At 52.4% G+C, this 27,388-nt stretch overlaps 1 protein-coding gene across 3 annotated transcripts in view; it reads left to right on the top strand.

The window, feature by feature from the left end:
- Positions 1-8,627: 8,627 nt before the first annotated feature.
- BACE2 (beta-secretase 2) overlaps positions 8,628-27,388 on the top strand; it is a 78,254-nt gene continuing 59,493 nt past the window's right edge. The window contains exon 1 of one of the 3 annotated variants that reach the window (XM_047719775.1): positions 8,628-9,318. In XM_047719775.1, coding sequence (XP_047575731.1) covers positions 9,028-9,318 — 291 coding nt within the window. In that variant the 5' untranslated portion in view covers positions 8,628-9,027. The remainder of the gene's footprint in view (positions 9,319-27,388) is intronic. The other 2 variants (XM_047719781.1, XM_047719772.1) reach the window with 2 other exon arrangements.

The following is a 27,388-nucleotide window of genomic DNA, read 5'->3' as shown; positions in this document are numbered from 1 at the left end:
CCCCATCTAAAACAATTAATTAAAAAAATACATGTCTAAGCAGAAAGAACCCTTATTTTGTGAACCACTAAGAAAAGGATACATTACCATTAAGCCATGACAAGATACTTTCTTATCACTTGGGATTTCTGTTTCATACCTATGAAAGAGGATTGGAGCCCTATGTAGACATTCCTGTGTGAACATAAAACACAGGTGAACAGACTGGTAAGTCATTCTTAACATTTTTCATGTTCCTGCCCATTCTTCAAACCATCCTGGACTCGGTGGTCAATATCCATGTTTTTCCGTATAACATCACCCTGTGTTCCAGGAAGGTGTGAGGGGATGGTCTCCTGAAAAGGGATTTCTTGGTTTCCGCTTGCTGCTCTCATAAACCGCCACAGACTTCGTAGTTGGAGCACACGAATTTTATCATCTGAACCTTGTATGACACGAGGTCAGAGGTCTCACCTGGGCCTCCGTGGGCCAAGGTCAAGGTGTAGATGGGGTGGCTTTGTTTCCCGGTGGCTCTGGGGACACCCTTGCAAGTTTCTCAGGCCACCTGCATTTCGTGACTTGTGGCCCCTTCTTCCTTCAAACCTAGCCAAACCGTATCCCTCTAACCACAGCTGGGAACAGTTCTCTGGTTTTGAAGATACACAAGAATAGATTGGGCCCCGCTGGGTAATCCAGGATGCCCTGTTCATCCCAAGGGCCTTAACTTAGTCACATCTGCAGAGTCCCTCCTGGCACAGAAGGTAATGACTTGCGGACCCTGGGGGTTTGGATGTGGGCATTCTAGGAGGCTATTATCCCGCTTCCCACGGGAGATTCCCAGCTCTGGTCTCCAGGGGACTGCCAGCCCCAGACGCCTTCTTGTAAGCATTCGTCGTGGGCTTTCTTGACCCTGCCTGCAAGTTCAGCAGAAAGTTTCAGACAACTCCCAAACTCACACACCTTTCACAAATGATGCTTCGGTTGTTTGGTAACTGGAATGTGGAGGGGAGTGGTCTTTCATCATGGCAACAGGAGTCCAAACCGAATACGTCCCTTCACAGGTAACGGCATCTGTGCCCCGGCTTTGGAGCGCTTAAAATGTGGATAGAATCAAGAGGTTATGGGATATGATTTAATTCTAACAAGGAGCCCCCCCCAAAGCAAGTAGATAAGCCATACGGCTGGACAACGTCCGGGGACCCCATCCATGCTGGATCTCTGAGCATGCGCAGCGGAGGCGGGCACCTGACACACATGGAAGGAAATCCGAGTCTGGGAGCAAGAGAGAGGTCCTGGGCACAGTCCCAGGGGCTGAGGCCAAATCAGAAGTTGATCCCGGGTCTCAGGGCTCAGGACTATGCACTTGCCATTGGTCTTTCTCTCCACACCGGCTGCAAGAGCAGGGTTGCTGGTGGAGAAACACGTGGGAACCTCCGTGATTGGGGAGCCCATCTCTCCTGGCAGAGCCTTCCCTGGTAGGTCCCACCTGATGGAGTGTTGCCCTGACGGTCCCTATTTACCCAGCCACTGTGTTGCAGAGAGTGGACGGGCTTCTTGGTTGGGGGTACCTATTTCACATGCATGAGGGGTAGTTGGTATTTAAAGGGAAGTTGGAGGTGAGTCTTATCTCCCTCTGTCCTAAAATGTGCCTGCTTAGTCATTTTAAGAAGGCAGCCTGCTTCAGGTAAAAGAACACAGCTTCGGGGGCTGACTCACCGGTGCGAATCTGGCTCATCACTACCTGCTGGGATCTCAGGCCCATCTTCAGGGCTCTGGGCCCTGGTGTTCTCCCCTGTGCCATGGGCACAGGGAGCAGGCCCCAGAGTGGCAGAGAAGCCAGCAGCAGCCCGTGGGAGCTCCGGGTTGCTGTCCTTCACTGACCTCCTAAGTGGGGACATCTGCCATCCCTGTTCTCACTGTCCAAGAGTCAGAATGAGGCAGGGTGTGTGACCGCGAAGTAGGGCTGGGCCAGCCCCAAGCAAATGGAAGGAATTCCCATGTCTGTCTAGCGCTCATGAGACTCCCTCTGTCTACACTCGATGCTAACTTCTCCCTCTCTGTGCGGCCTGTCACCTCATGGATTCCTGTGGTGGCCTACTACTTGGTCTCCTGGTCTCTGGGCTCACCACCACCCATCTCTCCTCCATCCGAGCTGGAGTGGTGTTTCCATAATGAACATGAACTTGTGGCGTGTGCTGCTAAGCTGTCACCTCTCATGGAAGGGGCTACTCGAGAGGCAGCTCTAACATGGTCAGTGGTACAAGAGGGGGCCTCGGCTTCTCCATTAAGTGAGCCATGGGGATGCTGCCTACGGGATCTCCTGGGGGCTTCACCTTCTGGATGCTCCCCAGGCAGGGGTTCTGGGATCCTCTCCAGCTAGACCATCCTGTGATCCTTCAGAAAGGCCACATGGCAGGGGTGGTAAGGAGCACGGGCTCTCAAGTCTCCAGAATCGGAATCCCAGTCCCACCACTCAGCAGTCAGGTATCAATTCTGTGCCTCAGTTTCCTATCTGTAAAGCGGGAATAATAACGGTGCCTGCTAACAGAGTTATTAGTAAGATTGTATGTTTCACTGAGAATACTGACTGGCATGTTTTTTTTTTTTTGTTTTGAAAGAAATCTCATTTCATTCATAAATACCAGCATGTCTACCCTAAATTATACCTCTTCCACACACACGTACACACACACTCAATACCAGTATTACACCTAAACATTATTAATAATAATTCCATAACATCATCCAACCAGTGTTCAAATTTCTCCAATTGTCTTATAAGTAACTTTTCCTTTTTGTTCAATCAGAATTCAAGTGAGATCCCTATAGGACGACTCATTGATAAGAGTTTTGGGACTCTCTTGATCTATAACAAAAGGCTGGCAAACTTTTTCTGTGAAGAATTAGACAGTAAATATTTTAGCCCTCCAAGCCAAATCATCTCTCTTGCCACTACTTCAACACATGTGCATTGCTGTGTTTCAATAAAGCTTTATTTGCAAAAACAGGCAGCAGGGCTGAGCTGGCCCCCAGGATGTGATGTAGAGGCTTAGTCAGAATCAGGTTCAATTTTATGGTGAGAACATTTCACTGGTCGCTCTGTGGACTTCCATCAGGAAGCACAGAACGTTGGGTGGTCTCTGTTTTGTGTGCAAAGTTATCAGCCATGTACACTCAATGCCCCAATCTCTGAACTCATTAGGGTCTGCTCAGTGGCGACGTTGCAGTCCCATTTCTTCTTTATTTATTAGTGGCAATCCTCCTATAAAGAGAAATTTCCCCTCATCAATTATTTGGTTATACTGAGGTAGAGCTTGTTGAGGGAAGTCAAGAGAATAAATGCTTGATTCTTTTCCTTTCTCTGCCAGTTTTTAAAAATAATGCGTTGGGCTCCCTCACTGTCTTCAAAAATAATCGGTGTACTTTCTCAAAGAACATTATGAACGAATAGGTTTCAACATAATTGAAGTGTTTTGAACCCTTATTGTTACTACTTTTAATGGTGTTTGAATTGTCCCGGTCTGTCCCAGCCCCGGACAGGGTCTCCAGAGTCTTTGGTCACATTCTTGCTTTCTGGTTTGACAAAATGTTCTGGGGTGACCTTGCCCTGTTTCTTCCCCAGACCTGGAATCAGCCTTCTTGAGAGGGGGGGCACAGTTTGCTTTATGGGGAAGTGATATTTAGAAGCCCTAATGTAGGATCTGTGGGTGTTCATTGCATGTAGCCCTTTCCAGTAGACACAGCAAGGCTTATTACTATTTTTTAAAAAGACTTGATTTATTCATCTGAGAGAGAGAGAGAGAGAGAGAGAGAGAGAGAGAGAACACAAGCAGGGAGAGGAGCAGAAGGAGAGGGAGAGTGAATGGGAGAAAATCTCCACCGACTCAGTACTGGGTGCCGAGCCCAACGTGGGGCTCAATCCCACCATCCCAAGATCACGACCCAAGCCCAAACGGAGAGTCACAGCTCAACCAACTGAGACACCCAGGCACTCCAAAGCTTGTTTTTTTTTGAAATATGAACGATCTCAGGGCACCTGGGGAGCTCCGTCGGTGAAGCGTTTGCCTTCGGCTCAGGACATGGTCCCAGGGTTCTGGGATCAAGTCCTACATTGGGCTCCCTGCTCAGCAGAGAGCATGCTTCTCCCTCTCCCTGTGCCCCTGCCCCCCGCTCATGTGCTCTCTCTCCCTCTCTTTCTTTCTCTCAACTAGATAAAATCTTTCATTAAAAAAAAAAAAAGAGGGGCCCTGGGTGGCTCAGTGGGTTAAAGCCTCTGCCTTCAGCTCAGGTCATGATCCTGGGGTCCTGGGATCAAACCCCGAATAGGGCTCTCTGCTAAGCGGGGAGCCTGCTTCCTCCTCTCTCTCTCTCTCTCTCTCTCTCTCTCTCTGCCTACTTGTCTATCAAATAAATAAATAAAATCTTCAAAAAAAAAAAGGATCTCGGGAATACCTTCTGACATTTCCAGATCAATTCAGGACCACGTGGCTCCTGCATCTCTTTGGTCTGATACCTGCTCCCCTTTCTCCCATGCTCTACTTCCTGGTTCACCTGGGGAGCTTTTAAAACTCGCAGTTCTGGAGGCTGGTCCCAAACCAGCTGAATGGGAAGGATCCCCCAGGTGACTCACTCAGCAGCCAGGCTTGGCTCAGAGGAACCAGCATGGAGTGCCGCCCTGGGGCCGGGTGGGAATGCAGACAGAGAAATGCTGACCAGCCGGTCCCTCTGGGAGTGGAGGTTTGCAGGGTCGGAGGAAGCCGAGGAAAGGAGCCCAACCAGCTCTTGCACCGAGTGCGGCTCTCAGGGGAGGGAGATAAGGGCCGGTAACCGGCAGAAGTGGGATGAAGACGGGTTTAAAAAAAGAGAAGTGGGGGCTGCAAGCGTGTTTGTAAGTTTCTGAGAAGGAAGCAGGCGGCAGGCAGAAAATGAAGCTACCGGAGAATAAAGAGATGAGCTGACGGGCTCTCAGCAGCCTCGGTGGCCTCCTCTTGCTGAGTGCGGGAGGCGCTCAGATAGAGAAGGAGCCCCGGACTGAGTCTGTCAAGTCGAGGGCAAGGACCAGACCTTCCTCCGTCTTTCTCTTCCAGTAGCCGACACCATGCCTGACACCGAGCAGTCATTACATGGGGAAAATGTAGATGCAAACGTAGAAACCGAAGACAGTACAAACCAGCCGGGCTCCCAGTACGCTCTGACCCTGGCGCGGGGCCTCCCAGCTCAGAACTGTTTTTATCATGATTCTAAAGTGTTGTCTTTTTCACTTTTATTCGGTTCTATGTGGGGGTAGAATTTTCCAGAGGCTTCCAAACAGACTGGATGCAGAAGCCTATAGGAGAACCCAGCCGCCCTCCATTAAGCCAGGAAAAGAGACTCGAAAAAATGCAAAATAACCGTTCTTCTCGCTTTTTGAATAGATTAGTTTTCATTAAAATGTTATTTTATGTTGTTGTATAATGGGTTTATTGCATTATTTTTAAATGCATTGTTACGTATTGTTAAAACGTCTGTTTTAACGCCTAATTTGGTAACTACTAATAGATATGATCTATATAAATAAAAACTCCTTGGGGTCCTCAGCCTTTAAGTAATCTCTATATCCTACGTGGGACTTGAACTCATGACCCTGATATCAAGACCTGAGCTGAGATCAAGAGTGGGATACTTAACCCACTGAGCCACCCAGGGGCCCATGGGGGAGTCCCCAATTTTTAAAGGGTCCTGAAACCCAAAATTTGAGGATTGTTGGTGTAAGAGGAGCTCAGAACTAGCAGAGAGAGCTGGTGAACAGCCAACACACGGGTGACAATCTTCCCAGCCATGCAGCACGTACTTCTGGAAGGATTCCCTGGTTGGCTCCTTGGACAGGACGTAAGACCCACGCTCACCGTCTGCTGTCCAGGACAGTTCTTTTATTTTTTTTTTTTTAAGCTTTTATTTATTTATTTATTTGACAGAGAGAGAGAAAGAGAGATCGATCATAAGCAGGCAGAGAGGCAGGCAGAGAGAGGGGGAAGCAGGCTCCCTGCTGAGCAGAGAGCCCCATGTGGGGCTCAGTCCCAGAACCCAAGACCATGACCTGAGCCAAAGGCAGAGGATTAACCCACTGAGCCACCCAGGCGCCCCCATGACAGTTCTTGGTAAGGAGGTTTGCTCTTTCCAAGGAGGATGGGCCAGTCTCACTTGTAGGCCCTGGTTTTTCTGAGTGGCCCAGGAAGTGCGTGGCTGGGGGCCTCAGTGCATGGAGGGGGAAGGGGGCAGTTTGAAGAGGGTGTGGGAGTGTTGCTGCAGGGGCGTGAGGGGTCCACCTTCTCCCCCTGTCTTCCTCCCCCTGCTCACCCATGCAATGGGAAGTGGCTTCTTTCTTAGAGAAGCTTCTGGAAGGATAAAAAGACTCTCTAATCCTGCTCCCTGAGAGGCCTGCCCCATAGGGTCTGTCTTCCTTCCCTCTCTCTCTCTCTTTCTTTCCTTCCTTCCTTCCCTTTCCTCCTTCCTTCCTCTCTCTCTCTTTCTTTCATGTTAGTCACCACACGTACATCCTTGGTTTTTGATGTCGTGTTCCATGATTCACTGTTTGCGTGTGACACCCAGTGCTCCCTGCAATCTGTGCCCTCCCTAACCCCCACCACTGGGCTCACCCATCTCCCTGCCCCCCTCAGAGAGAACACCTGGCAGGTGAAATGATTGTTTCCCAGACCCAGACAGTGCCATTGCTCTGAGGGGTTAAGAACCACCATCCACGAACCCATTCATAAAACAAAGACCGCCAAGGGGACTGTCATCTGAGGCTGTCGCTTCAGCCCACGTTCTTTTCTGACAAGAGAGCTCTCCTTCCATTAAAACTGCATGAGCTCCTCTGCGACTAGACTTTAATGCATCCGTTTTCCCGTAAACCTAAACTAGCCCTTTCAAAATGAAAAGTTCACAAAGACTCATCACACTGGGTGGAGTCAGGAGTGCCGTGAAGGACAAACCTTAATTAGACTTGATTTTTTAAATTTTCCCTCGTGGTTTTTAATTATTAGAGCAAATGTCTCTGATGTTGAACTCCACGTCAGGGAGCCCCAATGCCAAGGCCCTTAATAAATTCCATGCGCTTTTTACAAGGTTATGTTCTTCTGAGAACTGTCTGCACGTCTTTCCGAACCCCTCAAGACTGGACACTAAGGAGTATAAATAATCATTCTTTAAAAATTATACTTCCTCTACAACCTTGAATTTGAAATGTGAATATATGAATATAATAGGTCTGGAATTACTATGCAGATTTATGGGGATATCAATTTAGGTTATATCACAGGCCCAACTAGGCCTTTCATTTTGAGGCTGGGGATTTGTTAAAGCTGGGATAGTTTGGGGAAAACGTGATTCTCACAGACGTGACTGAAGCTCTCTGACATGGGGGTCCTTTGCAGAGTTAAACCTGATTCTGAAATTGAGAAGACAGGAATAAAAATCAAATCTTGAACAGAAGTAGCTGGAAATTACAGAGAGGAGTGAAGCTTTGCTCCAAACTTCCCACTGTTTCGAAGATGGGTTTGTTTTTTAAAACAGCCAGCATAGGGGCACCTGGGTGGCTCAGTGGGTTAAGCCTCTGCCTTCAGCTCGGGTCATGATCTCAGGATCCTGAGATCGCCCCATATCGGGCTCTCTGCTCAGCAGGGAGCCTGCTTCCTCCTCTCTCTCTGCCTGCCTCTCTGCCTACTTGTGATCTCTCTCTCTCTGCCAAACAAATAAATAAAATTAAAAAAAAAAAAAACCAGCCAGCATAATTCAGCTGGAGGAGGTAGAGAGATTTTTCTGCTCCTTGTTTCAGTAGAAATCGATGGGCTTTAGCAGGTGCAGCTGTCCCCCCCTGCGTTTAGTACCTCAAATAAAATCACCCTCCTTGTTCGCACTACTGATACTTCTTTGGTCTTCGTGTCCGCGGCTAAACAAGTATTAATTAGATAATCCGCCGAGGGCTGGCGGAGGGGGGAGGAGACGGAGGGAAGGCAACGGCCCAGACTTGGCCGCCCTGATTTGTGCATCGTGACTGCGAGTTGCTCGGTGGACAGGGAGTCCTGGGGGAGCTGAAGGAGCAGCTCCGGGCAGCTTCTCATCTGCATTACGGACGAGCCTGGGGAGGAGAAGCCCAAGTTCAAAGCCAGCGGCGGACACCACCTCCCGGGCGGTTTCGACGCGTGCCTGGGGGAGCCGAGGCCCCCTCCCCCCAAGATTTCTAGGGAGAGGTCTCGAAAGCTCTCGCGCTCTCCCTGCCCACCCCCAACCCACTCCCCACCAGCCGCTAGGGGCCGAAGTGGGGAGAGGGGATTAGAAATGAGCAGGATCCGGGGTGGGGGCGGGGGTTCAGCGCACTAGAAATGCCCAGAGACGCAGCCAGACTCCGGTGGGTGTAAGTGCTGCAGGGATGAACTTAGCGAGGGCAGGCGCTGACTCCCGAAGATGCTCGCGGCTCTCTGACGATTCTCTCTTCTCCTCTCTGACCCTCAGGTCACCCCCCCCCACCGCTGCGGGGCTCCCTCGCGCGCGGGGCCACAGGGCCAGTTCAGGCCCTCGCTGCCCCTTTAAGGGTTCCCGAAACTTTCCCCCTGGTATCAGATGAGCCTCGTCACATCCGTTGGCCGTAGCAGCGGGGCGCGTTCCGAGGAAATTCAGGACTCGAGTTTCCCGGGAAGAGGCGCGGCCCGACACGAGCGAGAGCGGGTAGAGCGCGCCGGGTGCGTTCCGGCGGACCCAGCGCTCGGCTGTGACCTTGGCCGCGGGGGAGGGGCCCGGCCCCTGCGGGGCAGCCGCCGCCCGCCAGAGGGGGCAGCGGCGACCAACTTGCTCAAGTTGGCGGCGCGGGCTGGGGCGGCTCCGGCTCCGGCGCCTCCTCCCGCTTCCCCGGTCCTCCTCCCGCGGCGCTCCTCCCAGCGGCCGCCGCCCGCCCGGTGCGCGCCCAGCCCTGCCCGCATCCCCGCGCCGAGCCGCCGCGCCGCCGCCACCGCCGCCACCAGCGCCGGACGGGACGGGCCGGGCCGGGCGCGCCCCCCGGGCCCCGCAGCGGGCATGGGCGCGCAGGCCCGGGCGCTGCTGCTGCCGCTGCTGGCCCAGTGGCTCCTGCGCGCAGCCCCGGCGCCGGCCCCCGCACCCCTCACGCTGCCCCTCCGCGTGGCCGCGCCCACCCCCGGGTCCGGGACCCCCGCCGCGCCCCGCGCTGCGCCCCAAGCCGACGGCCTGGCGCTCGCCCTGGAGCCCGCCGGCGGCGCAGCCAACTTCTTGGCCATGGTGGACAACCTGCAGGGGGACTCCGGCCGTGGCTACTACCTGGAGATGCTGATCGGAACCCCCCCGCAGAAGGTAGGTTGGCTGGCTCTCGCTCGCCCAGCGGACCCGCGCCCCACCACCCCTGCGGTCCCCCAGGCTGCAGCCGCGGGTTTTCCGGGGTTCGGGGGGGAGAGCGCCTAGCGGAGCGTGCGCGCGGTTTAGCGTCGCCCCCGACCACATTTCGGTAGAGCAGAGTGGGGGCACGCCGGGGGGCCCCTGCGCGCCAGGAGCGGGGCGCGCGCCCTGGGGACGTCCTGCCCCGGGCTCAGCGGAGGGTGTGCGCGAGTGTTTCAGAACTTGTTAGTCCTCCCCTCCGAGCGGCGGGGCGGCGAGCGCCTCCAACGGGCAGCCCTTCTGGCGAGCGGGGAGCCGGCACCGTGGGCCTCGGGCGCGATGCTGTGGCTCCTGGGGGCTCACCTTGGATGCCCGATCTCCTCCCCGCCCTCCCACCCCCTTGCTGTCTCATTGCTACGGGGGCTGGTGGCCGGCTCCGGAGGCGCAGTGCCTGGAGTGGGATCTGTGCGCGAGCCCCGCCGAGCAGCCCAGTACGCGGAGGCTCGCTGGCTGCGGGCGGAGGGGGCCGCGTGGCCGCCGCGCGGCTCTGCTTTCCCAGAGTTGGCTCGTCGGCTTCCTCCCGCCCGCCCAGCCGCCCAGCCTCTCTGCACCGAGCCAGCGTCTGCACACGTGTGTGTGCAATGTACTAAATGCGGTCCAGCTCCTGCGGAAAAATCCAGGCTGAGTAAGGCTTCCGGGGACCGAGTGGCCTCCCGATGACCAAATAAAAATAAAACCCAGCAGCCTTCTTTTTATTTTAATCTGATTTTATTTATTAGCACTTCTTGTAGCAAGAAACGAATGCCCCCCCTCACCCCCCACCCCCGGCTCAGTAATCTTAAGAGAAACAATTACCGAAGTCGATTTGCCCCCCCTCTTTCCACGTTTACCTGATCTAAGTGTGATTTGAAGTCAGGTTTTTCTTATCAATTGAGTACAGTCCCAAGATACTTTGTTTTTATTTTTAACATTGTCATTTGAGTTTCAATTCAGCTATGATTCCCCCATAAATAGAACATACTCATGACTTTGGTGTAATTCTAATTAAATTATTCAAGACTTGCTTAAGAGGAAAGACGCGCCATGCTAATTCTTTTTAAAAAAAGAAACTCTACTGAGTAACTTCTATACTTGCTTAATTAGTCTTTAAAAAAAAAAAAAAAACCCTCCAGAAATGTGTTCTGCTCAAAACTTGAACTCTGGTTGCCTTTCCTCTAAGCCTTGCCTTCGGTCTTCCCGGGTGGATGGTGGGCAGGGAGGGGGAGGGTGTCAGCTGAGGGAGCTTAACTTGACCGCAGGGGTGTGGTTGCTGGTCAGAGCCGCCACGTGAAGACACGCGCTCCTGGTGAGAACCTTGTACTTTCTGCCTTCCCAAGATTTCCAAGTATTTTGTGGATGACCCTCTTTTTTGTGGCCCAAGGATGATCTTTCGGAACAGGAAATGACTCTCCGTTTATGAAATATGTGCTTTGTGGGGAAGTGTTCTTGTTAATTTTTGAGTGGAAGGGAAGTCTTTGTACTAAAGTAAAGATTTGGGCACTTTGGGTACTGTGATAAAAGGGGTCCTTGATATCCCTCTCCAGAGAAGACGGGAAGGGGAGGAAAAAAGTCTCAAGAGAAGGGAGCGGGGAATGGGAAGATTTCTCTTGGGCTCTCAAAAAAAAAAAAAAAAAAAAAGCCTTTCATAAGTAATACCTTTTCTTTATTAATTAATCCAGTGACCTTTATTTTATTATTTTTTTAAAGTAAGCTCTAGGCCCACCGTGGGGCTTGAACTCCCCTCCTGGAGATTGAGAGTCACGTGGTCTATGGGATGAGCCAGGCAGGCATCCCGGTGACCTTTACTTTAAAATGATGAAGTTTAATTAACAGGATTGTATTGCATGCCTAGTGCTTGTATCTTTACCTTGGCCAAGGAGGTAGTTCATTCAAGGTTATTTCTCAGTTAAAGATGAGCATGTTTCCAGGGAAGGCTGTTTTTAACAATCCAGATTTAATTTTTACATTTGACGGGGAATGAAATATTCTGTTCCTCCTTCTTGGCCTGATTTAGTAATAAGTTGTTTTATAGCAAAATCCGTGCGTACGATCTCTCCAAAGGCCTACTATAAACTCTTGGGTACTAGTGACAAGCACATTTCTTCCCTCTCTCCTCCTGAAATGTCTCTGGCCACCAGCAAGGTGTTTGCCGCAGGCCCTGGGGTGACTTCTGAACTCGGAGTGAGGTTTCCTGCTCTATTAACGGCCAGGAGTTATGCATTTATTCTTTGCTGATTCTCCTAAGCCTAAAATAAAACTTGCTTAGGTGGAGAGAAAAATGCAATTGTAAATTCAGGCATTAAATAACCAAGAATTTTTGGAGAGGTAATAGTCCCCCGCCGTGTGGAGGGCTCCCCTCGAGCCGAGCACCATGCCGTGTGGGTGTTGTCCTAGGGGCATCCTCGCAACCACCCCATGGTATCCATTTAGGGGTTGGGAAAACAAGCTTGGAGAGGTTGAATGACTGGCCCAGGGAGCAGGACAAGAAAGCGGGAGAGCCAGCAGTGGATTGTGAGTAGTCCACATGGCTGGACTCCAGAAGCTAGGTGGCTAGACTGCACTGGGCACATACCTGCTGCTCCCTTTCTTCCCTCCTTCCTTTTCTTTTCCTCTTTTTTTCTTTTTAAGATTATTTATTTGACAGAGAGCACAAGCAGGGGAGCGAGAGGGAGAGGGAGAAGCAGACTCCCCACTGAGCAGGGAGCCCCATGTGGGGCTCAACCCCAGTACCCTGGGATCATGACCTGAGCCGAAGGCAGACGCTCGATCGACAGAGCCACCCCAGCACCCCTATCTTTCCCTTTGTAAACAAAATTTGGCCTTTACCCTATCCAGGGAGAGATCCCTGGACCTTTAAGTCCAAGGTGTTAGGGACTTAATGGGTGACCAAGGATGGACTCCAACCCCGTGCTGCCCTGCAGCCCTTCCCTCCCTGCAGGGCATCCTGCTGCATCGTTGGCTACAGGGACACATGGGAGAGGGAGAAGTCAAAGGGACCAGCGTTGCCCAGACCCCCGCTCTCCTGTGGGAAAGCCCACTGTTGGACATGTGCTCGTTCCCTGAATGCTTACACCAAGAACTGGGGGGGTCAGTCGTTCTGCCTGCCACCGCTGAAGACATCACAGGCATGTGCCCCGAAGCCCGTGCGAGAGCAGGGCCACGTTGGCATGGAGATGAGTGCCAGGTGTTCGATACCATCACGTGACTCCTTGTGAACAGTAGAGAACCAGCAGTCGCTTGAACCATGCAATTTGGTCTTATTAATAATAATAATGGTGTTCTAAAGTGATTATAATTATAGCAATTTCCATTATTTTAAAAAAAGGCTTTCACCCTGATGCAATCAATCTGCCTGGAAATGCTAAGGGTCTGCAGCTCTATACCTTGTAATGGCCTCAAAAAGCCCTTAGGGATTTCTGTTGAAAGATTTTCTGTCATCTCCGCTAATACGGAGGAAACAGACGGCAACACGATTTTCGTGTTTAAACATTCTACTGTAAGGAGCTAAGAAATTATTTTGGGGACTCACATTTTAATCATGGCGCATTGGCTTACCACTTCTTAGTACACAATTGTTTGGAAGACTTTAGATTGAAGATATGTGCCAAGTATATGCAATTTAGGAGTTTGTCTTTTTTAGAATAAGCAATCCAGTGTCCCTAAATTACATGAAACTCACTGCAGGCGAGGCTGGAAAAAGGAAGGCGATGGGCACCAAGAATAAACTTGATGGAACACAGCGAAATGGTAAATACTAAGGACAATGGGAGGGGGAGAGATGGCGGGGGTTTGAAGAACAGGAAAGGCAGAGCAAGGATCCCCCCAGCTCCTGTGAGTGGCACGTGGTAGATGGCAACTCTGAGCTTCGTGGAAGAATTCAAGATACAGGTCCTCCTTCAGAAGGTGGAAAGGCCAGGCTGAGGCACCTGCTGAAAGCATCTTAGAGGGACAGTCTGAGAAGTCACTAACAACCGTTAATATTAACAGCTAACTTTTATCCCAGGCTCACTGGATGGTGGGTACCATGCTAAGCGTTTTGCACAGATCACCTCATTTATTCCCCGAACGGCCCTAGGAAGGACATGGAAGTTGCTCGACTTAATTATCAGACTGAGAGAGCAGAGCACAGAGAGGCCCAGTAATCTGTCCAAGGTCTCCCTGGTGAGTAGCAGAGCTGGGGTGTCCGTCAGGGAGGTCTGCCAGTTCCATCCTGCAGTCCCAGCCCTTCGCTCCTGCTCCCCTTGTGCACTTGGACTTTAAAAAAAAAAAATACCCATTTTCATTCACCTGTGGAGGACTTGGGTGTGGCTGGAAGCATCCTGGATGCTGGTGGCTTTACACTGGTGATGGCAGTGGACAGGTGATCGGACTGTGCTGCCTTTACCTTATTGGTTGGAGATCTTTTGAGCTTTTAGCCTCCTGCAGCTGCTGTCACAGATCCCACCAAGCAGGTGACTTAAGACAACAGAAGTATATTCTCTTGCAGTCCTGGAGGTCAGTCACCGCGAGGGAGATGCTGCCAGGGCCCTGTCCCTCCCCTGACTCTCGCAGCTTTGGCGGCTGCCCGTAGTCCTCCTCCCTGTTCCATGGCTCCAGGCTGCATCTCCCCAGTCTCTGTGTCTGTCTTCAGATGAAATTCCCACCCCACCTACCCCCGTGTGTAAGTCTCTAGGTCCAAACTGTCTTCTTAAAAGGACACCTGTTATTGCATCAGGGTTCACCCTGGTCCGTTCTGACCTTATCTCAGCTTCATTACAACTGTAGAGACAGATTAGGATTTCAACCAATTTTTTTTTTTTATAATGCATTTTAGGGGCACCTGGGTGGCTCAGTTGGTTAAGCGTCTGACTCTTGGTTTCTGGTTTCTGCTTAGATCTTGATCTCAGGGTCATGAGATCAAGCCCCGTGTCAGCCTCCGTGCTCAACGCGGAGCCTGCTTTTCCCTCTCCCTTTGCCCTTCCTCGCCGCTCCTGCTCTCTCTTTCAAATAAAATATTTTAAAAAAGAAAAAAAAAAAAAGACTGTAAGGCATCTATCACTCCTCTTTATTGAATACGTTTGATAGAGAATACAGACCTTTCTCCTCCAGTATGTCTTCCTGTCCCACAGCACTTTCTTGACTTCTGATGTCCTCTGTTGAAGACAGGTGGACATAACCTCGTCCGGGCTTTCTGTTCCTCCTAGAACATTGCTGGCCCCTCTTAACTAAAAACCAAAAGGGGGAGCTTAAGGTTGGTTCTTGTCATGTTGGACCTGAGGACAGACATTTCAGGGCAGTGTTTTCCCTTCCATCTGGTGCCTGGCAGCGTGCCTTGGGGTTCGTAGCTCAGACACAGAATGGAACAGGTCAAGCCTTTTAGTCTCTGGATTCAGCATCCACCTAGGCTAAAGGTCAGGGTTGGTGGCTGCTGACCTTTGCCCCCTGCCCCCTAGGCAGGGTGTGGCAGGAGTAGATGGGTCCATGGTGATGGTGGGCACTTCTGTCTCCAGCCGAACAGCCTCCTCCAACAACCAGCAGTGGGGCCCCTGCTCACGCTCGGCTCCATGGCCCTACATCCTGGATTCCTCTGCACTCTCTGTTCTTCTTGCCCAGCCTGGGCTTGCTGTGGACTCTGGGGCTTAGTGCACGTTGGTGACGATGGATACTATCTAGAAAACCAGTGCAGCCATGAGGCAGGTGGATGGCCCAGCTTGCCTTCTGTGACTTCATGTATATATGTTCACAGGCGAAATGTGAGTAAGGGTGTGTACCCCGTATTCCGGGCTAGTTTCCTGAGCTGTGGAGAATGTGTGCGTGATTCACGGTTGGATGGGCTGTCGCTTGGCACCCCCGTTGTCCCTTTCTGGTCCAAATGGACTATTTGATTTTTTGCCTGTTGCTGCTCAGTTGCTTTTTTGCTCTTGGAATTCTCAAAGAGGAAAAAAAAAAAACCACTTGGTGTAACCAAGTGAAAGAAACAAAACTGGTGTAACCACATTTAAGAAACCAGGAGGTTTATTTATGGGTTAATGTGTGCTAGCCAACACTGGTCCCGGGTTGGCCATTTTTGGATTTTTATTATATGGTGCGTCATATACCTGTACCTGGAAATACACACTCTTAGCATTTCCATTTTAGAAAGATAAAGAGGACTGTCGGAAGAGTAAAGCGAGTGCTGCCCTGGGCAAGCTTCATCATTCTGCGGAGCCGTAAAGGGCTGTGGGAAACCTCTTTCCTTCCCTTTCACACTAGACCGGGAATGGCCCAGCGGGAGGATTTATACCTGGTCTCGCTAAGGCCAGGCTCGTGCTCCCACTCCTGAAGCCTTCCAGAGCCCGCACTGGATAGATGGCCTCAGTCGGCCGTGGGCAGGGGACTACCTCAGGCTGCCAGCCATGCACACCCCCTGCCTGGAACAAAACAACAAAGCCAAACACCGCAACCCCCCCGCCCCAAACCCAGCCCCATGCCAGCCCCTCAGAAGGTGGAGACACGGGGGAAGAATGGCAGAGAAAACTGAATCGGAAAGTTTTCCAGACAGCACAAAGGTTGGGACAATGAGGACCCTTGCTGGAAGGGACGCTGCTGCATGGGGAAGGTGGATGTGGATTCCCGAAGCGTCCGTGGGCATTCAGAGCCCTTTCCATGACACCAGGCTGCCCCCTGGAAACCAGAAGCATCTTGCAGTCGGACAAGTTGCTGGGAAGCCGGCTGAACTGCACTTATTGGGGAATTGGGTGTTTGGGTGCTGATCCCAGAGGCGGGGCTTGCCGAGTGCTTGGTGTGGGAGAGCCTCCTGGCGCCGCGTTCCTCAGCTTGTAAATTAGGAGATTGGACTGGGTGACCTGAGAGCCCTGCTAGGACTCGAACACTCAACGGCTGTGATCTGTTGTAGTTCTGAGTGCTTTCAGAAGCTCGAATTTTCAGCAGGTGTGTGCAGGCAAGTCACCTAGACGTCTGTCGAAATGCAGAATTTGTTTCGGTATCCTGGGAAGGGGGGAGGGGGCAGAGGAGGATGGGTCTGCGGGCTCCCCGGTCCCCACTACAGCCTTTGTCCCCAAGCCCAGCAGGCCTGGGAAGGACTAAGAGCGCCTGGTACAGCTGGTTAAACACAGTTTCCCGGGATCCAGCCCAGATGGACCAGGTGAGACATGGGGCCTGAGAATCTGCATTTTACCGTGCCCTCCTGGTGCCCTGCCCCCCCACCCCCAGCAGTCACTCAGCCCCTGTCCATGGATGCTGTTTGGGAGCCACGAGAGAAGCCAGATCTTCTTCTGCTTCATGGTTCCCTGCGTGGAAGGGGTTGGTTCTTTTATCTTCCTAAGTGTGGTTGTTTGGTTAGCGTTGCCCTCTGCGGGTTTATTAGCAAAATCTCTACCTCAAGCAGATTGTGTTCCAAAAACTTCCTTGTTTGGCAGGTTGGAAACGGCTTGCGTTTTCTCCAGGGAGAATGTTCTAAAGGCGTGTGTGCTGACGGTGTCCTTTTTAAATTTCCTTCTGTCACGGAGCAATAATTTGTAAATCAATAAACATGAATTAGTAGGAAAACGAAATGAAAAAAAAAAAAAAACGTCTAGATAACAAGGGCTACTTTTTCAGTTATTGGGTTCAGCAGACATGGAGTTGGGGAGGGGGAGCCGATGTCGGTTTCAGGCCCCCCACGCTGTGGCTACCTTGTTGCCGACTGGTAACTGTTGCTTTGTGGCTTGGTGCCCCCGAGCAGTGTGTGCTCTAGAAAGTGTCCTTGCTCTGGAAGAGGACGGATGGAATCAGAAGTTGCTACGAATGGTTCCAGTAACAGATCTGTGTTGCTGTCCCTCCCCCTAGTGGGAGGGTGGTTATTTTTGTTTAAGCGAAAAGGAAATGTGATAGTGTTGGTTTCTCTGCTTCCTAGTCCTCTCCAGGGAGGGTGGGAAGAGAGCTTTTACCCAGGGCAGCAAATAGGTCTAACACAGACGTTTTTCCATCCCCCATCCCCGGAAGCTGTGCCCTATCTGGGGGACATATGGTGCTGTCTTGAGACGTTTGGGTTGTTACGTATTGGGTGTTCACCAGGGTGCTGCTGAAGGTCCTGCAGGGCATGGGACAGCCCCCCGTGACAAATAATGATCGGGTCTAAAATGTCAGCAGTACCAAGGGTGAGAAATCCTGGAAACAACCTGGCCTGGGAGCACGGAGGGGAGAGTGTCCAGGAGGAGCATCCGCCGTGGGCAGGAGCAGGGAGTGACCGCTACGACACCTGCAGCTTGCCCTGAGCCTCACCGCCCTGTCTCATTCCAGCATTGTGGTTCTTCTCATTCAGCATCTTTATTGAGCACCTACTGTGTGCCAGGCCCTGTGTTAAGCCTTGGGATGCACCACCGGTTGACAAGGACAGAGATGGTCCTTGATTTTCTAGAACCCGTGTGCTCATTGGCAAGACAGACTGTTAACATAGTAAACAGAATTTCCGGTAACTGCTGGGACAGTCCAACCTGGTGATGGGCATGGGTCAGAGCAGACTGCTCCAGCCCGGCGGGTAGAGGAAAGCTCTCTGAGGAGGCACAGCTGGACGGTAACCAGCAGCATGGAAGACCCAGCCTTGAGCAGTTGGGGAGAACCAGGTTCCAGGGGGAAGCCAGGCAGGTGAAGGAGACTCCTGTACCCCCGGGTGGGCGGGCGTGGGGGAGACACACGCCGAGAGTGCACGTGGGCCCTGGGCACCTCTGAGAATGTGCCGGCTTTGGGAGCAACTCCTCTTTCCTCTATTTTAAAATTGTGTTTTGGGGTTAGATTTTATTACAACAAAGTCCTTACAGAGGCAGTGCGTGCGTGCATGTGTGTGTAGTGAAGAGTTAGGGGAAGGGAGCTGAATATGGCTAGCCAGGAGTTTCTGAATTAAAAAGGAAAATTAAGCTCAGCCTGCCCTGGGGACGAGGGGCCGCCAGGAAATCGCTGTCAGGTTCCCCAGACACAGACCGAGACAAGAGTGCGAGCGGGCAGTGTATTTGGGAGGTGATCTCCGGAATCACATGTAGTGGGTGGAGAAGTGAGAGGGGAAGGGAAGCATGTGGCAGAGGGAGGGTGCCGGTGTGGGCAGCGGGGCACAGGTCCCCGAGGATCCCTGGGAGCGGATGCCAGAGAGACTCAATCCCAGCTGAGGACAAGGGCACGGGGCATCCATCCCCCTTCACCCCCACTCCTGCCCTGGCTCCTGCCAGGTGTGGGCTAAGGGCTGCCGCCTCGTGGGCTCACCTTCAGCGTCTGGGGTCCTCCAGCTGCTTAGAGAAGGCAGTCAGGCAGAGTGCAGGGTCGTGCACCCGGAGGCTGGAGGGTCACAGAACTGCTGGCTCAGTCTGTGGCCCTCCTGCGGGCACTGCGGCTGGCCAGGTTGGCCTCCTGTCTGGGGAATGAGAGAAGGAATGCTCTCTGTCACTGAAGCTTTTCGAGAGCTTCATTCCGGCCCTGCAGAAAAGCACTTTTAAAGATCTGCTTTATTTATTTGTTTATTTTTAAGGCTCTGTACTTTAAAATCCTAACTCCCTAAAGTGATCTAGAATCTAACTCACAGAAGCTTCGGTGAGTCAGTCCGGAGTGTACTTCTCATTGGTATCTGTCCTTTGAACTTTTTTCCAGAAGGGGAGGATGTGGGCACTGAGCCAGAGAAGATGGTTGGGGGTTGGGGGGGGCAAAGGGAGATGATGTTTGAGGTTAAAAACAACCACAAAACCTCCTTTGAAGATCGAATGCTCTGAACCAAAGACTTTCAACATCCCTTGCGTGCCTGGTGCCTTGTGATGCCCGAGAACAGGGTGACAAGGGGTACAGGATGGGGCCAGGTCCCCAGACCCACTGACACTCACAAGCTTCCTGATGGCCTAAAAATTGATCACGCAGCTGTGTGCTTATTCCGACGCATACACCCATCTCAGAAATAGATGAGATACTTTGTCACCCTTTGGTCAGATGGCTTCTTAACCCTGTCACGTGGTACTTTCTGGTACCCACTTCCCTGTTCGTTCCACCCAAATGGGAGGGACTGTGGGCCGGTGGGTTGCAAGCCTCGCGCTGGGTGCTCCGTAGAGGGCCGTGTGTCTGAGGACCATGGTCACCTTCCCCTGCACGCCTGAGCTGGTGCCTTGCTCGGGGCTGCTCATCCCAGGGGCTGCGGACGGACGCAGGCTTCTCTGTCCTGGGTTTATGAGCCCGCCCGGCGGGAGAAATGAAATACCCTAGTATCTGCGTTCAAGGCCTCGGGGCAAAGGCGGGGCCTGCCCAGCCTCAAACCTCAGCCTCCTGTCCCACCCCAGCGTCTGCAGAGCTGTGCATGGGGCTCCTGGCAGGGACCCAGGGAGAGGCACAGGGATCCTGTGGCTCCTTGGATCCACATGACCTCTGATCCCTGCCCCGGGAGCGCGTGCGGACCCCAGGGCCCAGAGGTCCTGGATCTTCCAGCCAGCCCCCAGCCCTCTGCGTCCTGCAGAGATTAGCGCTTGCACTTGTGACTCTGTGTATGGATCGTGTGTAAGATAGCAAGCCGTGGGGGTGCCACAGGCCGGATTCTGAGCGCTGGTCTTCTGAGATTCACCACAACATGTCTTAGTATGGCTCAGGGGGTTTGTTTTGTTTCTATGTTAGCACTTGGTCTTTTCAGGCTAGAAGCTCAGGATGTTGAATTCTAAGAAATCTTCTAGTAAAATGTTCTTTTTTTTTTTTTCCAGGTCTTATTTGTTACTTGACGGGGGCAGGGGCGGGGGGGAACACAAGCCGGGGCGGCAGGAGAGGGAGAAGCAGACTTCCTGCTGAGCGGGGAGCCCGATGTGGGGCTCGATCCCAGGGCCCTGGGATCATGACCCGAGCCAAAGGCAGACGCCCAACAACCGAGCCCCGCAGGCGCCCCTAGAACGTCCTCTTTCTTTGGGCTTCCCGTTATCCAGATGTTGGCCTTCTAGTTGGTCTCCTAGTTCCTGTCCTTGGTCTTTGAGTTCTGGTCTGGGTTCATTTCTGCCACTTTCACTTTAATTTTCAAGAGCACTTTCTTTTCGTCTCTGCATGTTCCTTTTTATGGTTGTACTTTACTCTCGTTTCAGAATTGCAGATCTGCTGTTTCTCTGAGGAAATAACTTACGATTTTTTTTTTTTTTTTCGGCTTCCTGCCTTTTTTCTTTTGGCCCCGAGTCCTTCTCTTGGGTTCTGCGTCTGGGCGTCTGGTCTGCGTCTCTCGCCAGAAGCTTTCCACAAATGTCCGGGGATTATTGGCTGACTGTTCGTGTTTAAAAAGGAAGTGTTAGGGGCGCCTGGCTGGCTCAGGCGGTGGAACACGTGACTCTTGATCTCCAGGTGGTGAGTTCAAGCCCCTTGCTGGGTGCAGAGTCCACTTAAAAAAAAAAAAATTAAAAATAAATAAAAAGGAAGCGTTAAAAGGCATAAGCTGAGTGTAGAGTGTATTTTTTAAAAAGATTCATTTGTTATTTTAGAGAGCAGGGGAAGGGGCAGAGGAAATGAATCTCCAGTGGACGCCCCCCCATAGCCCAGTGGGGGGCTTTAATCTCCCGACTCCGAGATGGGGACCTGAGCTGTCCAGGGTCGGACACTAACCCACTGAGCCACCCAGGGGCCCCTAGAGGACTTTTGTTACTTTCGTGCCTGCTTAGGTCTTGAAACACGGCAGTCATGGTGACGCTGTCACTTGGCTGGTGGCAGATGCCTTCCGTTGGTTGTTGAACCAAAACAGCTTCTCAGCCCTCTCCTCTCTGGCCTGGAGCTTTTCCCTGCGGCTGCCGATGTGGGGACCAGGCTGTGGACAGGGACTAAATTGGGGTCTCCTGGAGGATTTCAGGGATTCTTACTTCTCTGGATAAAAGTGGTGAGCTTGGCTGGGGTGATGCTTTCTGCCCTTTCCTGCCTTTGATCAGGTCAACGGGGAGCTGACTTCTGACCTTGAGAGCTGACTTCTGACCTTGAGAGCTGACTTCTGACCTTGAGAGATAGGGGTTGGGAGGGGAACAGTGATTTGACGTTGATTTTCTTTGAGGTGCTGATCCGACACCAACTGTTGCTAGACGCGCTCCTTGCTTCTTGGTGTGAAGAGTCCCGGCTTGTCTGAGTCGCTCGGAACCTCGCTTTTATTCATAGCCAGAAATTACGTGCCATCATAACTTTTGGGGAAAAAAAATAGCTTCATAATTAAAAAAAAAAAAAAAACAAAACAAAACTTTCAGATAGTTTGTCCTTCTTTTCTTCTCCTTGAAATCTCCCAGGAAGGGGAGGACAAGTCGAGAAGTCTTTTCTGTAGTGTCTTTGTTGCTGTTGTTGGCCAGAAGCTCATGTCCGGCGGGCGCTGTGTGGGACCCCGTTACAGGGATGTAGGTATAGGCTTTGGCCATGGCAAAGGGACCCCACAGGAGACAACCGCCAGGAGGAGTTTGCATGGGGTAGGTCGGGGTCAGCAAACGAAGGCCTGTGGGCCCATCTGGCTGTTTCTGCAAGGGCTTATTGGGAATGCCACCATTGGATTGGTGGTTTACCTTTTGTCTGTGCGTGCGTTCACACTACAGCGGCAGAGTTAGCCTGAGTCTAGGGTCGTCACTGTCTGGCTCTGTACAGAAAAGGTTTGCTGATCTCAGGGCTAGATCATCAGGTTCTAGAGACAAAGGAGGGAGGGAGCATCTGTGGCCAACAGGCGGGCTGTGGTTTTGTCCACACCAGGATATACGGGGTGGGGTGCGAGCTCTGTGTGGTGGGAATGGGGGAAGGAATGCCCCATAGGAGGAAGGTTGAGTACGGAGGCATCAGCCACCCCCTGAACGTGGTAGTCATGACGTGAGAGGAGCGCGTTCTTCCCCCGAACCTTCCTTCCCTCCTGTTCCGGGCGTTGTCGTGAGCCAGACGGGGAAACAGTAAATCCCACCGCGCCCCTCCCCGCCCCACCACGCCCCCCCTGCCCCACTGTGCCTCCCCTGCCCCACTGTAGGTTTCTGAGCCTGAGGTGCACCCTGGGCCCACGGTATTGGACGCCAGATACGGGCTTTGTGCTTAAGTTTTGTCTTTAGATAGGACCGGACTTCTAATGTCCAAAAAACCAAACAAACAAAAAAAAAAATGAACTGCCACAAAGCTTTTGGAAAAATACAGTCTTTGCCCAAGATTTCATTCAAGGATGGGGAAGAACAGTTTACAGAGTGTGTTCGAAGGGAGGTGTGGGACAGGAAAAGTTCTCCTAAGATGTCCTCCCGTCACACAAAGGCTATATGGAGGGGAGTTTGGGAATTTCTAGTGAGGTCACGTATCCATGTATCCTGTGGCCCAAAAATCCACTTCTGGGCATTTGGGCAAAGTTATGTTGGGGAAAACTGTAAAAAGCATTCTAGTCATCATGATGCCGTCTGTGCCACCAAGCCATTGGAGACCACCGCCCAGATGTCCATGGGGAGGGCACCAGCAGAGGAAGTGACACTGTGGGGCAGGTGCGTCTGAGTGAGCGAGGACCCTCTTTAAGGACTTCAAGTGAGGAAAGCCAAGTGGAGACAAGAGGAGAGTCTGCATCTGGCAAAGCGGGTGGGCGCAGACACCTCTCCCCTCCCTCTTCTCTCGAGATCGTCTGGGACAGAGGCCGCCTGAGCCGGGTGACTGTGCGGCTCACTGAGCCCCAGCCCTGCCCCCATGCCCATCCCTCTGCTGTGACAGCCACCACCACCCCAGCACTCTGCAGGCTCCAGCACGTCATGGGTCTGCTGTGTTGGCAAGTTCAAGACCTCTGCAGATACGTTCCGTGCTCTTTCTTCCCAGAAAGCCACCAGGCCAGATCTGCTTTTACTGTGACGACAGCGGCTGGCAGGGCTACGCTGCTTCAGAGATACTGGAAAATAAATAAATAAATAAATAAATACACGATTCAAGCGGGTCCCTGTCAGGTGATCTTTTCCCGTGGATTTAGAAACTGCCTTTTCTTAAGAAGCTTCTGCTATGGAGAGAAGTCTTTCTGAAGGTGGTATCTTGACATATTTCCGTCCTTATTTGATTTCTGCCACCAGAAGTGGTATGTTTACTACGTGTATAAATACTTGTGAACTCTTAAGTTAGAAAGAGCGTTTACTACCTGTGTAAAAAATTTTCCAAAGAATTTTCATCCTTTTATTTAAAAAAAAAAAATTTCAGAACAGCAGGGAGGGGAGAGGGGCAGAGGGGGAGAATCTTCTCCCCCTCTAGGTGCAGAGCCCAAGTCCAGGCTTGATCTCACAACCCTGAGATCATGACTTGAGCCGAAACCAAGACTTGGATGCCCAGCGGCCTGAGCCACGCAGCTGCCCCCAAAGGGGTCCCAAGGAGGAGGGTGTTTTCCTGGGACAGACCCTTCTGTCCTGTCTCGGTGGCCAGCTTCAGTGAACTGCACTGCTCAGTCTCACTTGTCCCCTGGCTTGGAATTGGGCTTGGTAGGATGAGAGAGAATTCAGTGTATAAACGCCACTCCCCTTCCCTGCTGGTTTTAGCGTGCCTGTGTTTCCTTCCACCGCTGCCGCCGCCTTCAGGCCCCGGGGCCACGGTGCCCTTCACGCCCAGGCCCCTGGGCACCTCGGCTCTGTGACCCTGCCCGTGCTCACACCTCTGTGGACTGCCAGTCCAGCAGGCTCCTCCTGAGAGCCCTGGAATAGACCCCCCGCTCCTGCTGTGCTCGCTTCGCACAGCGGGTAAGGATGACAGCCCCGGCACCTTCCTACTTCAGGAGTCTGTCCAAGTCTCTGGAACTTCAGGGGCTCCCGGCTGGCTCAGGCCATGAAGCACGCAGCTCTTGATCTCAGGGTCGTGAGTTTGAGCCCCAGGTTAGGCTGTGTGTCTTTTGGTTTTTGTTTTTTAAAAAGGTAAATCTTTGGAACTTTAAATTTGGGCTCGAGTTGGTCTGTAGCCAGAGTGGTTGTCCCATCTGTCTCCACCGTTGCCCAAATAATAGTCGATGTCCTGACCCCCACTATGTCAGACCGGGACTGTATTTGGAGATGGGGCCTTTCGAAGGCAACTACATTAGAATGAGGTTATCAGGCCCTCCTCCGTCTGCCCAATGTCCCTCTTAGAAGAGGTTTGGACACACAGGTGGCAGGGTGTGTGTGCACGGGGGAATGGCCTCGTGGAGAGGCAGCAGGTGGACGGCCCTCGACATACCAAGGAGAGAGGCTTCAGAGGAAATTAGCTCCCTCCTTGATCTTGGATTTCCGGCCTCAGAGCTGTCAAGAGGATGAATTTCTGTTCAGACGCCAGGCTGAGCCAGCTAACACGCACAGCCTCCCTCCTAGTTCACGGTGGGGTCCTAGCGCATGGGGTCCCCTGTAGTTCCCCCCGACTTTTCCCACCCTGTCATTGCTCACCAGGCCTGTTTATGCTAGCAGGAAGGAGGACGGAGTGGGCCTTCTGTGATAGAATGGTCCCTTTGCTGTAAGGTGCCACCTGGCTTTATGTTCTGGACCATAAAATACCTGTCTTGTTAAGTCCTGGTTCCTGAGTAAATGAAGGCCGCGTGCCCACAGCCACTGCTCTTAGCACTCGCTGGACGGAAGGGAAGCACGTTTCACAGGGTTACGCTTATTTATTTTTCTCAAATCAAGACACATGCACTTGGGGCAAAACCGTGACATTCGGGGCTGTGAGAAAATGACGACTGCTTTTGTAGCCAGCAATCCCAAGGCCAGGGCCGGCCCGCTGCCTGCCTTCCTGCGCACTTGAGACGAAAAGGATGGGCAGGGTTTGTCCAACACCTGGCACTTCGCGCAGGAGGCTCTCAGCCTGGACTCACCGTCTCGCCTCCGTCTCAGCGGCTCATCGATCTCAGACCCGGCAGCTTCCTCCGGAGAGCGGAGACTGGAGAAAGCAGCCAACTCAGATGTCTGTTCGGTCCAGGAGCCCCGAGGGGAGCGGCTGTGCTGAGGGCAAGTGCTCGATGGGTCTGGCCACGGCTGCAGGCCCTCCTGGAAAGGAGATCACGTTGGAGTCCCTTTCGGCAATTTCCAGCAGTAATCAGCAGTTGTCAGTACTTTCCAGGCGAGCAAGCCCGGCATTCTGTAGGATCATTGACAGTAACTAAAACTCAGAGTTGACTGTTTGAGGGGCTCCTGGGTGGCTCAGTCAGTTCAGCATCTGCCTTCAGCTCCAGTCATGATCCCGGGGTCCTGGGATCGAGCCCCCGCATTGGGCTCCCTGCCTGGCGGGGAACCTGCTTCTCTCTCTCTCTCTGCCCCTCCCCCACTTGTGCTTTCTCACTCTTGCTGTCTCTCAAATAAATAGAATCTTAAAAAAAAAAAAATTATTTTAAAAGTTGAGGTGGCTGCTGTCAGCGACAGGCCCTGACGGGACAGGGCGGTGTGAACGGGAAAGGCTGAAGAGTCTTTACCAAGTGCAAAGCCGATCTCTGATGTTGGCTTTTCTGTGGTTTTTGCTGTCTTCAGGAACTGTGAAGTCACAGAAGACGGTTTCTACTGTGAATTGTTTTCACAGGTCCTTGTGACCCGTGGGCAGAGGGGACGGTCACCCAGTGCTGTGTGTGTGTGTCGTGGGACCAGAGTTTAGTTGCTGTGAATGGAAATAGAGAATGAGATTTTTTATTAGCTAAATTAGTTAAAGCCTAGTTAACCAGCAGCGTTCCACTGGTTTCAGGTGTACAATATTGTAATTCAGCAGTTTTCTGCATTACTCAGATCTCTGATCATTGTACTCTTAATCCCTTCTGTGTGGAAAACATGGGACACGTCGTGGATTCGCCTGTCATCCGTGCTTAGCGGCTGTGCTAATCAGTGAGCATGATAACTAGATGTCTGGTTAGCGGACGGTTGTAAGGTAGTAAATGAAGGCTGGATATGGACTTTAAATGGGGGGGCTGGGCAGGTGCCGCGATGACGAAGGGGTAGGAAGTCCCATCACGTGACCAACCCTTGGAGGCCTCCAGGGAGACGCGCATCCCATCTGCCGGCCCCAGAGGAGGGTCCCGGGGGCCCTGGGAGGGCACACTCACTTCAGATAATCGACAGGCTGCCCCGTGGCTCTGCTGGGAAGCGGTGGGGGCTGTGAGCTCTTCAGCCTCCTGGAAGCTCCGTGAGGACCAGCACCGAATCCATCCTCAATAAATAGTTGTTGAATTAAACTGTGAAAGGAAGAAGGGGCCAAAACAGACGCCGTAGACTTGTTCCAAGTTAGGACATTGGGTAATGAGCTTCCCCTCACTGAGGAGTTTGGCAGAAATGTCCGCAGCTTTCTGGGTGGTTCTGGGAGGTGGTGCTGCATTCCAGGGGTTGGACTGCGTCTGTGGTCCCCGTTCCCGCTGATGTCAGGTCCCCGGGGACCCTGTTAAAGGTGTGGATTCCAGTTTCTGTTCTCTGGGTTGGAGCTGACCTGCGGTAGCTGCTGAAGTGATCCCAGGGGACACAACGGTGACCCGTCAGATTCATTTCAAGTCTTCTGCTTCCACGCCCCCTGATAAAATCTAGCCTCGTGTCCGAGGGTGGGTCCTGTTCTGTAAGGCAGTTACTTCAAGTCACAGGTGACTGACTGCGTCCAGCAGGTAAGCGATGTGTATATCTACTCTCCTGGACTGCATTCTGTAGGGTGGCCCGGGGCAGGGGTCTTCCAGGAGGCAGCACTGGAGCAAGGGAGTGAGGTCCATGGGGAAGGGTGTTCAGGCCCGGGGAAGGGTGTTCAGGCCCAGGGAACAGCCAGGCCCAGGCCTTGAGAATGGCATGTGTTTCCATGATGGAGGAGGCCCAAGGAGGCTCCGGTTGGAGTGTGGGGGTCAAGCTGTGGGAGAGGAGGCGAGAGTCCAGTGGGAAGGGTGGCTTTGCTCTTGCTGAGAGCTATGTGGTCAAGAAGGTAAAATGAGGAGATTGGTTTTTGGAAATGCCAAATTGAGATGCCTTGTATGCGGCAAGGTGAGTGGTCCCAGAGCGGCTGAATTGGCAGGTGGGGTTCAGACAAGGGGTCCCTGACTGAGATGTAAACCTGAGTGTCGACCACAGAGCAGTGTGTGAAGCTGTGAGATGAGATGCAGTCTCCCATGTGGAGACAGGTGAGGTCC

Source organism: Lutra lutra, chromosome 1, assembly GCF_902655055.1.
Source record: "Lutra lutra chromosome 1, mLutLut1.2, whole genome shotgun sequence".
Classification (NCBI taxonomy): domain Eukaryota; kingdom Metazoa; phylum Chordata; class Mammalia; order Carnivora; family Mustelidae; genus Lutra; species Lutra lutra.
The sequence above is the reverse complement of the archived record's forward strand: the minus strand, read 5'-3'. Positions and strand labels throughout refer to the sequence as shown.